This window comes from Centruroides vittatus, unplaced genomic scaffold (genome assembly GCF_030686945.1).
Source record: "Centruroides vittatus isolate TY-2023 unplaced genomic scaffold, ASM3068694v2 contig_751, whole genome shotgun sequence".
Lineage (NCBI taxonomy): Eukaryota > Metazoa > Arthropoda > Arachnida > Scorpiones > Buthidae > Centruroides > Centruroides vittatus.
Genome location: NW_027122488.1, coordinates 849184 through 861613, shown reverse-complemented (window position 1 = coordinate 861613; position 12430 = coordinate 849184). Strand labels below are relative to the sequence as shown.

Sequence of the window (12430 nt, the reverse complement as noted above, 5' to 3'; positions counted from 1 at the left end):
CATTGTGGAGTTGTTCTTAGGTAGGCTTTGGGCATAGGAGTCATCTCCAGCCAGCACTGAGATTAACTGTGTAAGGTTATATCTAAATTTAAATACATCTGGAAGCAAAGACTTGCTTCGGATTCAGGTGGTACAACTTGAAAGCACACTACACAGCAAGTGGAGGTTGTGGGTTCAAGCCCCACCCCAAGCCAGTTCTTTTCTTCTAGATAATTCTAAATTATTTAATAAATTATTAAAAATTATAATTATTAATTTAGTTAGGAGATGACACCTAACATCCACCTCAAGTAGCAAATTACTTAGTATTAATCCAATACACCAACCAAAGCCAAATTATAGGGCTAGAAACGGCTATAATAATAATAATAATAATAATTTATAAGATAATTTGGTACTAGAGTTAGGCATTAGGCACCATCTCTTGCTAAATTTAATAATTATAATTTTAAATTAAATAATTTAGAACTAACTGGAAGAAAAGAATCGGCCCGGAGCGGGACTCGAACCCACAATCCTGCTTACCATGCAGATGCGTTGCCAATTACGCTACCCAGACCTCCGGTCCGATCTCTTCTTCCAGTATATGTCCCCAGCCGGTATTTAGATTTAACACAAAAATAAATATAATTTGTCAGATTAAAGATGGAAAATCTCAATCTGAAATTGGTAAAGAAATGTATCTGAATAAGTAGACATTTTCAGACATTTGGAAAGCAAGAGAGACTACAATAGGCTTTTCTTGAATATAACAGTTCTACCAAAAAAGTAAAACAAAGTCTTATATAATACCTCTTATACAATTTAGATTGCATAATAGGATAAAATTTTAAATTAAGACAAATATAGGAATAGCAGTCTTTTTTACTCTTCATGTAACACTTTAATATAACAGTAATTTTTTCATTTATACAATTTTGATGCAGGGGACACTTGTGGCACTTACCCTGAAGTTGAAAACCAATGTAATCAAGATTCATTCTAATATGATCCTACTGAAAAATAATATACTTTTCAATGTAACAGATAAGTCCATAATAATGAATAATCATGATAAAACTGACTTTCATTATAATAGAGCAATTTGTTTGGTCCCATAATTGCTTGGTTCATTATATTAAGCCTTTACCGTAGTAGTAATAGTGGAAGCACAATGATGTTGAAAATTATAAAATAAGAGATATATATACTCATTCAAATTTTTAATTATTTGAAAAATAAATTGTATATCATATATATATATTTTTTATATTAAATTCTATGTTTTATTTATTTATTTAAAACTTTATTTATGTTTGATTTATTAAGTTAACTGAATTTTCTAAAACCATATACTGTATTTACTCAAATGTAAGATGACATCACATCTAAGATGCATCTTAATTTCTACATACTCACCTACAAATTTTTTTTGTAGGTGAGTATGTAGAAATGCAAGGCTTGAGACACATTTAGGTCAATAGAATTGATTCTGTTGCCATAAATTTGTTTAGTATTTAATTATTACAACAAATTACATCAAATCTAAAATGCAATGTATTTTCAGATATTATAGAACCTGAAAAGTGCATCTTATATTCAAGTAAATACAGTATTTATTACTATTCTGACTTACCTTTGCCAGCCATTCTCCTTGAGTAGGAGTTCCAGTTATTCCTGGAAAAAAAAGGGGGGGATCTTATGTAAACAGCAATTTATATTTGCATTTATTAGCAATTTAAAAATACTGACTTCAAATTATATTTATTATTAATGTTTTTAAAAAATTATATTTAGATTTAAAATTAAAAGAATTAAGTACAATATGAATTTATACACAAAACTATTATAAAAAATTTAAATCAGTTTTTGCATCAAAATGCTAATAATTGTGAATATAAACCTATTATATATTATTATTATTATTTTTTACAATTATGAAAAATTTCTAAGCCATGTAAAGTAAATTACAATAGCTCTTGATTTATGATGTCTATTTAAATATTTACTGGTTTGTATATATTTTCTAGTAATTGCTATATCTCTTTTTACAAAATTTTAGAAACTGCTATATGTACTTCTGCTATCCTATCCTGAAAGCAAGTCTAATGCTTTACATATTTATGGCAAAGCAATCTTTGGGTATATGGTAGACACACATTCGCTATACAACATACTAGAATTACATGATATAGAGTTTACATGATGTGTTTGTTTAATGGTAAAGTTATTTTTAAAAAATTTGTGGTAACTTTAAATCAATTTTTATAATTAACTGTGCTTAGAGATGTAACTGATATCTATCTGATACACTAGCATCTCAGAATTGGTTAGTTTTATAAACCAATCAATACATCAATTTTTTTTTTATATGCATTTTTCTCATTGTTTTGCCATGGCAGGCAATTGGAATAAGGCAGCATTTCTCAACCTGGGAGTCACGGTGATATTAAAGAGGGGGGGGTCGCATCCATATGCATGTTCAAACATGCTCTCATGAGTATTATACAAGGAGATCAAATTAAAAAGAGCACATACAGATCAAGTTGGAACTTAACATAAATTGGTCATGTATGTATACACCTCATACATGCATGCTCATACCCGTTGCTATAAATGCAGTGATATAAAATAATAGGAATAGTTGTATTACACTTTTTATACAGTCGGTATTTCCTTAATGTATAAAATCAGTGCAATGTGATTATATAATATTTTAAAAAATTTACATTTATAATTACAATCAAAATTCAATTAGTAATAGTAAGGCCTACTGTTATTATTCCTTTGGGAAGGAGGGTCGCAAAATGAATTTTACTTATATTTACTATTTGGGGTCGTGGAGCTAAGAAGGTTGAGAATCACTGGAATATGGCAATGGACATGTTATGCTGAATAACGAACCCACCATAGTGCGTTCTCTTGGTACCAATGACCAAGTGACACACAGTTGTTGTTACTTTTTAAGGGTAAAAATTTGGTAGGGAACATAAAATATCACCAGATTTGGTAACATTTCAAGTAAGTTGGTGATTTAGCAATGATTTTTTGCAATCTGGTGATTTTTCCATAGTATTATAAATTTATCAAGGTGTATTTAAATTTTTTCACAGAGGGCTAAAGTCAAGTGTAACTTAGACAAACTAGATAATTACAATTACCTATAGTCTGAAAGGTGCCTGTAAATTGATTTGTGAACTTTTATTTCTTGATATTTGAATTTAAATATGAATATTCTCTAAACCAATTAAAAACATGAATACAGTAGAGTTCCATACAATGCGGGGGGATTCTTTACTCATTATAGGAAATTACATTATCGAAACCTGCATTATCACACGATTTATGAAAGTTTAAAGCTTGGCCTATAAGTTGAAAAAAAATGTATACCTCTGATCAACAAAATTCAAGGGTTGTTGCTTGCTTTATTTGCATGTTATACAGTACTACTGTATTCTCTAAACCAATAAGTTTTCAGGCTTTCATTTACTCCCAACACCTGAAGAGTATAGACAGAAGTGAGTATTGAATTGGAAAATTATCAGTATGGATCTTATCGGCAGAATTCAGAATTGTATAATCTCCAGTTGTGCTATATTGTAACAGTTTATAAATTTGTGCTTTAAAAAAAAAACTAAAAGCAGAATCATGTCTAATTGTAAAAGTGATAGTGCAACTGCCAATGAAACTGTAGCTAAAAGATTATGTAAATCTATACCATTAAAAGAGATGAAGTAATTAGAAAAATGTGGGATGAACAATAACATCTCAGTATTTGTAACATATTGTTGCTATTCCAATGAAGGATGGCTAACTGCCTATTTCTTGTCAAATTACTTTACATCTAATTATTAAATTAGCCTTATTATAGCATGATAATACAGCAGATTGTTTGGCAAAACACATTATAATTTGTCTTTCATTTAAACTGATTTTATATAAGTTAGCATCTCTAGAAAACAAACCCATGTGCAAACCAAGAGTCTACTGATTTAAAGTTTTAATACTATTATATATATATCTGTACAGCTTATCACACATTGAGCTATTTAACCTTTATTATATAAACATATAGTTATAAGGCATATACATCCTTTAGACCAGAATTAAAATGCATTTCAGCCTAAACATTTTTGTTGTTATTACAATATTACCAGCAAATAGCAAATAATGTTATAATGTTATGTGATATATTTATTATAGACATGAAAAATGTTTATAATAATTTTAAGTTGGTAAATATCATATTGTATGAGTCTTGTTATACAGCCTTTTTTAAAAATAAAATTGTAGACCAAAAATTCACATCGCTGTCTGTCCTTCCTTAATCTCGAGAATGGAGTTAGATAGATGAAAGCTGAAACCAGACTTGGAAAACTTAGAGGCAAGAATTTAAAGATAAAGAAGATAAGTTAGTGTTTTGAAGAATATTAATTTTCAAACTTATATTTAAAGCTATACACTAACCAATGTCAAATATTATCGGGCTATAAATAGCTATAATTTTAATAATTTATAAGACAATTTGGCACTAGAGTTAGGTGTTAGGCACCATCTCTTGATAAATTTAATAATTTTAATTTTAATTTTAATTAAATAATTTAGAACTACTGGAAGAAAAGAATCGGCCCAAAGAGGGACTCAAACCTGCAACCACAACTGTGCTCAAATCATGTTGTGGGTTCGAGTCCTGCTCCAGGCCGATTCTTTTCTTCCAATAGTTCTAAATTATTTAATTAAAATTTTAATTATTAAATTTATCAAGAGATGGTGCCTAACACCTAACTCTAGTGCCAAATTGTCTTATAAATTATTTAATATTATAGCCATTTCTAGCCCGATAATATTCAGCATTGGTTGATGTATAGCTTTAGATATATCGGGTTTAGTAATGATGTTTGTTTATCTACCTTATATTTAATTCAGTAAATTAAAAAATCATCACATTTTCAAGAAGTGATCACAGTTTTTAAGTTCTCACTTTAAATATGATTCAAAAGACATTAAAACAAATATAACAATCTCCAAGTTGTTTCTTTATTATTTTTACTTTAATGAATAATATATTGTGTAATTAACTGACATATTCACTTATATTGTTTTAAATTAATATATTAATCAAAATGTATTTCAAATTATTTATTTTCAATATATCATTTAGTTTCAGCCTAATAAATTCCTCACTACTGCCTTAAATATTTCTTTATCACTGACAAATTATTATAATTAGCATTAGTTAACAATATCAACTTGTATTTAATATTGACAACATATCCGTTTGTTTTTAATACATTATTTTTTATATTATTAATAATAAAATGTTTTCATATAATAAAGACATGAGAATAATTGCAATAAAAATTTTAAAATACTAAATATATAGTAAAACTTGCATAAACTGGAATTGCATGCTACCGAATATTTTTTCTGGTTTGGCAGGCTTTTTAACATAGAAAATTGCTCCATTTTGAAGTTTTCCCATTTAGACAGGTTTTATTTTAGACAGGCTTTACTGTATTTAGGTATTACAAAAATAAAACATCAATCAATTATAGTAAGTAATAATCTTACCATCTTTCATTAATAGCCAATTACTATCTAATTCTTTTTCTGCTTGAAGAAAATATCTTCCATCTGTCCATAATGCAGCTCTCTCTTCAGTTATGACAGCAACTCCTAAAAATGGTAAGAATGAAAGTTTCAATAGTTTTTAAAACTTTTTAATATAAAGTAAGTAAAATAGTGAAGTTTAGCTGCAAAAAAGTCTTTAGTATATTGATAAATCAAAATTATAATTAACCAGCAGAGGAATTAATTAAATTTATTCTAAATTAATACTGTTAATTAATTTCATTAACATTTCAATATTAATTTATTTTGTTTCTCAAAGTTTCTTATTCTTACACTAAATTAATAGCATATTTAACAATTTTCATACCTGCACTCCCACTAAAATTGGAAACATATTCTCTTCGTTTGTCTGGTGCTGCTATATATTCACTCTGAAAATTTTCACAGAAAATTATTATCTTTGTGGAAATATGATATAAAGTTTTTACTTTCAAACTGAAGTTTATGAGATAAAAATACATACTTGATGAGCATCACCAGAAGGAACAATATAGGCATGTAATATTTCATTTACGTAACTTGTATTTTTCATAACTGAACGAAGGCGATTTAATATTGCTGTAGTATTTTTGACAGCCATATCGGAGAATCGATATTTTTTTCTAATTTTTGAATCTTGAAAAATATTAGTTATAGTTAATAAAATGCAAAATAAAATTATTCAACTAAAATATCAGTAAAATCTACATATATAACTATTTCTTAGACATTAATAATTGTTTATTCACTAAATAAGCTGTAATCAATATACTACTTGTAAAACTGGATGCAAAAATGAACAAACATCTAATATTCCGGCATCAACAAACATCAAAAAACCAGAATATCCAGCAGCAAAACATATTTTTAATAACTAAACTAACATTTTTGACTGTCTTAAATTGGTCATCCTCAGGTTTTAAATACATACAAAAAGAGAATGTAAGTAGAACATAAGTTTTTTTTAAAAGAATGGAACAAATATTTTATTGGATGCAGCCATATGTGTGATGGAAGACATATACATATCAAAACAAATGAATCAAAGTTTCTGTAATATGGGAAATGTGTGACATCCATTAGTATACTTCTAAAAAAGGCCTTCCACAAGTGAGATTGTCTCTGTCTTTGCAACCTATGGTTGTTGCTCTTCTAGTTGCTTTGTACTGTACATCCCTAATTTTTCAAGATATTTAAGATATATAGGCACTGCTATATGCTCATTAAACTTTCAACTCAAAGAACATATAACTTCTATTAAAATGATTCTTCCAACCACTGCACTAGCAGCCTTCACCACAGAGGATGACATTCAAGTCATCCTTAAAAAAGCTCAGATTTTACATCCAACTTGGGAGAGAGCCCATCTTAAACTAATGGATGCCACACATTCCCCATGTTACACAAACTGATTTATTTTGTTTTGATACATATGTCATCTGTGAAACATGCAGTTGCATTCAATGAAATATTTGTTCCATCTTTTAAAAAATATTTTGTTCTAATTAAGCTCTTCTTTCGAATGTATTAAAACCTGAAGACAATTGATTAAGACAGTCAAAAACATTAGTTCAGTTATTAAAATATTTTTTGCTACTGCATATTCTGGTTTTTTAGATGTGTTTAAACAATTATTGGACTGCAATCTGAAAAAATTGTACACTTATAAATTCCCACTATCATCCATTGTCCGTCTTTCCTTAATCTTGAGAATGGAGTTAGATAGATGAAAGACAAGACCACATATGGGAGTTTTACAGGTAGGAGGCACCACTTAACTATATACAACTTCTGATGCAAACTGGAAGTCATGTTACTTCAATTCAAAAATTTTCCCTAAAAGATGTTAGATAGATGACTGACACAACTCTACTATTAAAGAAAAAGTATGATGTACAGGGGCAAGCCACTACTAATTTAAGTGGAGAGCATATACTTTTAATTAAATAAATTAAAAATATTATTGATTAAAAATTGCAGCCTGGCATTGTGACTGTGTCACAATAAATAATTGCTCATTAATTATAAAATAGTTAACAAATCTGCCATCCAAATAACAATATCTTTACTTAATATAACATATTTCTTCAATTCTAAGATACATTTTTATTTCAGACAAGTGAAAATGAATAAAAAAATTGTATCTTATATTTGTAGTCCAAAAACAATTAACCAACAATCATTGTGAGCAGACCATACCATGTGTTATGCACCAATAACAGATGTTTTTGGCTGTATCAATCAACAGGCACATCAGTTCAAACTTTGCTGGTTATGAGCATTTAATTTAAACTCCTTTTTAATGTTTAAAATGCCTTTAAGATGAAATTGAGATAAGCATTAAAATGAAAAGTTGTTGAATTTACAGAAGAGCTAGAAATGAAATATGGAAATGATAAATGTGTTAATTAATGCCATTAAGTAAGTTAAATCTAACTTATTAATCAACAAAATATCTTAAAAAATGACTTCAAATTTTTCCTTCTACAAAAAAGTCTTAAAATTCAATTTCAAAATCATGATGCATCTTCTTCTTCGTATGCCAGCGTCCTGATGTCAGTGAACACCTGGCATAGGTTAGTAAGTAGTTACTAATGCGCCGAGGTGTATCCTAGGGGAAGTTACATCCAGAGTGGTTTCCCGTTGCCCTCTCTGGGGCACGATGTTACGCAAGGGGAAATGCCTTCCACAAGGTCTTGTAAGGGAAACTGGCCCCTATTCAGGTGTTACAAATGTGGAGAAAACCTGGAAAACTCCACATAACCAGCCTGTCCAAGCGCGGCACAAACCTGTGACCAAACTCCCAGTGTTTTGCGACAGAACCGCTCAGCCACTGGTAGGCCGATGCATCTTAGAATGAAAGAAATATAGGAAATTCTGTTATCAGAAAAACTATCCATATCTATGTTACACTAACTAGTTATAATATTTATAATAAAATATAGTGAATTCATTTATATTTCTACACTTTGTTTTGTAGTTGTTTATTTCTCTAGGATTTGTTAATGTTTTACTATAGTTTATTTTGACAAAAAAATTAAATTTAACATGAATTATAATTTTCATTATCATCATTTGTATATAAAGCATGTATTTCTGTAGAAATGACAGTATCTATTGATTTGAACAGGGTGTATGTCCTGTATAAAATTTGTAAATATTTACACAGGAAAATGATGGTATTCATTGATAAATTAGTCATTTTGTGTGTTGAGCTGGCTTTATATGATATTGTTCCAGTTCAAGTTCTTCATGATTCAAGTGATGCTAATCAAAATTTTAAATTTAATGTAAAAACAAAATATTTATTCTGATGATATATATATATATATATATATATATATATATATTAAATGTACTGAAAAATAAGAAAAATACTATATAAAATTTACCAAAATATTTCAGATATATTTTAAAAAGAAAAAGCAATTATTTCATAAAAAATGCAAATGAATAAATTTTAAATCTATTTGCTTTAACTTCTACATTTGTAATTTATTCAATTTTTATTTTTATAATTTATTGATTATAATAACTGTAATGTAAAAATATTTGTAAAGATTAACAATATTTATTTTAGCATTCTGTTATATTAATATATTTTTATTTGTGCTTGACATTTTGACTTTTACTGGTTTTATTATTCTTTCATTAAAATTATAATATTAAACAATTAATAAATTTACTATTTAAGATTATAACATTGTTCAGTTATCATGAAAATTATTAATCTTTTAATACATTAAACTATTAACTGCATATATTGAACTTATTTAGATAGTGACAATTTTTTAATAAAATAAAAATGTTTTTGATCAGTTCCACAGACCACCTTCAGTTACAAAAGAACAGAAAAATAGAATAGTTTATTGACTATTCTTTAATTGAAACATTTAGTACTATAACAAACATGGAACAACAATGAAATCAATGAATTGGCCTATCTGTTATATTAGGATAAAATTCTTGCAATGAATTCTAACCAACAGAAATTTATTTAAAATGCACAATCTGAACATTATCTACTTTGAAATTTAATGTATAGGATTGGAAGGGGTGACTGGAATACTGGGCTTTCCCTAGTGGGTTGTCATCTTTAGAGGGTAAACAAGCATTGCCAACTTTCTTATACAAAAAAGATATTGTACAATGAGTGATATTTACTATAAAGTAGTTATCAATAATTGGTTGGTTGATTGGATTTGGAGTGTATGTACAAGGGCCGCAGGTAGTTCATAAAGTACCAGATCTAGACTTTTGGATATTCGAATACTCTTTAGGTTTAAGAATCTACAAATCTTTCTATTATATATACCATTTTACAGCTCTGAATATAGGTTTATTGCTTGAAGATACACCATAAGAGATCGAATTTGTCCATTGTCATCTAGTAATATGTGTAGAACTTTGTTTATAAATATAATCATCAAATAACCCAATTCTTGATTATAATTATTAAATTTATTACAAGATGGTGACTTAATCATCTACCTCTAGGCAAAATTACCCTACATCTAATTTTTAAACGTAACTATAATATAGCCCAATACAATCCAGCAGATTGTTTGGTATTAGAACTTTATCATTATCTGGGAATATTTGTTGATAGAAATACTGTATTGTATTGTGGACAGGTTAGTAGACTGTAAGTGGAGTATAATGTTGGACATATTGGTTGGATGTTCTTTGTTATCAGGTAGCTATGAGTGAATTTTGTGTGAACAATCCTCAGTCAAGAAAGTACAGTTTATTCATTTTGGTTTTCCCATTAGTTAGTTTTCCATTTTTTTAATTGCTTTCAATATTTGTTAACTGACTGTAAATAATAAAACATTATATATACAATATATGGGGTTTTAAACTTAATGTTAGAATAATTACTTGTTGCACACCATCCTAACTGTCCCTAAATTTTATTTGCTTGTCAAACTCTGATTAGTAGTAGTGCTTTTCTTTTTCTGTTATTCTAGTAAACAGTGGTGTGTTAAAATATTCAAGGGGATCCAAGCAAATTTCAACTGGGGATCCCATGATGTACAGTATTGACTTCAAACATTCTTCTTCAGCAGAAATTTTTGGGGGAAATTCCCTGGTATCCTCATTTGTTTTTTGACATGACATCTGGTGGGTTAAGTTCTGCATTATACCAGTACACCTTGCACCTGTGCCACACCAGCAATCTAGGGCCCCAGATATGACCCAAATTTAAATTTTGATATTCTTACTGAAGTAATGAGTTTATAAAAGATTGGTTTGAGGCCCCGTTGGTGGGGTCTCAGGCAATTGCCCTTTTTGCCCACAAGATTATCACTTACTAGCAGTGGTGTGTTAAGATGAAACTATTACTGTAGAATAAGAAAATAAAATATTGGAATGTTATCTGTTGGTAATATTTCAAAAATAATAAAGTAAAATTACACAAAAACAAACAAAACTGTATTCAATAGAAGGGGATTAGTGATAAAAGAAGGATGGGAGTCAAGTTTGAGGACTCTATTGTAACAACAAAGCATGCAATATTTACAACTTTTATATTTCTTCAGCATTTTTTCCCCCATGTGATTTTAGAATCATCTGAATCAGATTCTGATTTTTCATGTTTGTCTATAGTCCCTTTTTTGACAAAATCTAATAGTTGTCTGTAACATTTCCTTTGTCATTAATATTCAAATTATTAATCAAACCTGCTATACTCTCAAATATATCAAATGGGATTTTGTTAGTACTGCATAAAATTGTTTGAAAATTATTTGGATCTAAATAATAAAAATCATTATAAATGGCATTGTCCTTTAAGTATCAACTATTAGAACTTACTTGATTCACAATTGTTACAAACATTAATTTGAATATCCAACATTTATACATTCTTATTCTGTTTGTTCTCTGCAAAATCTCTGTCAACAAATATGCCAATTTTTCTTTTCTCAATTTCTTTCCTCATTTACACCCCTGCCTTGGCTATTTGACTATCACAAATATGTAACATCATAAAGGTATTTCCTGGAAAAGAATGTTTTCCTAAAGATGAACAGTTTTATGTCGGTTCAGCCAAGCAATTTCACAACAATGCAATAAACAAGTGACAAATATAGGATTTGTGCTATAAAAATAATATCAAATTCTAAAAAATTTTGGCTTAGTGCTGTTTTCTATTCTTATTACATTATTAACTTGTATTTTTTAATGATGGTCTGTTGGTTTTAGGTTGCCAATTTTATTCTCCATTGAACTGTATTGTCCTCAATGTGGAGTGAGATGAAAAGTTATCAAAAATGGCAAGTTTTACAGATAGTAATGATGCCAGTCTAAATAGCTGAATTTTTGTAAAGATATATGTACAAATTCATATATATATTAAGTATGTACCAACAGTGATTATTTCTATTTGTAGTTAAATTTTAATTTTAAAAATATTGGCTATTTAATGGTTGCATTTGTCTCATGGCATTTTGCAGGGGCAGCTTGGAAAAAAGGTTATATTCTTTGTTAACACATGGAATTGATGCTATTATCAAAGTGTTGCCAATGAAGAATGATTACATCTAACACTAGGTCAAATAAGTTAAAATAGAGGTAAAAATTACATTACATGTACTTTTTTCTTTTAGAACAACAAGAGTTTTATGGAATGTCAAGTTATCGAGAGTTGAGCTTCCAGGACTTTACTGCATGTGGTATTGCAAAAATTTAATTTGCATACTTTAGCATATAGGCCTACCAATATATTTTTATCATATAAATTCATTTTGACTATCATCCACTCTGGTACCTTGCAAAAGATCATTTTTTTTTTAATCAAAATATATTTTACATAAAGTTTGTAATAATTTGTCAATGT

General features: G+C 28.4%; 1 protein-coding gene across 3 annotated transcripts in view; it reads right to left on the bottom strand.

Moving 5' to 3' along the window:
* Nucleotides 1–12430, bottom strand: part of LOC136981313 (xaa-Pro aminopeptidase 1-like) — an 84476-nt gene that overhangs the window by 45018 nt on the left and 27028 nt on the right. For all 3 annotated transcript variants that reach the window (XM_067277612.1, XM_067277613.1, XM_067277614.1), the window contains exons 2-5: nt 6074–6225; nt 5918–5981; nt 5551–5655; nt 1616–1656 (exon numbers count right to left, since the gene is read on the bottom strand). In XM_067277612.1, the coding sequence (XP_067133713.1) occupies nt 1616–1656; nt 5551–5655; nt 5918–5981; nt 6074–6225 (362 nt within the window). The remainder of the gene's footprint in view (nt 1–1615; nt 1657–5550; nt 5656–5917; nt 5982–6073; nt 6226–12430) is intronic.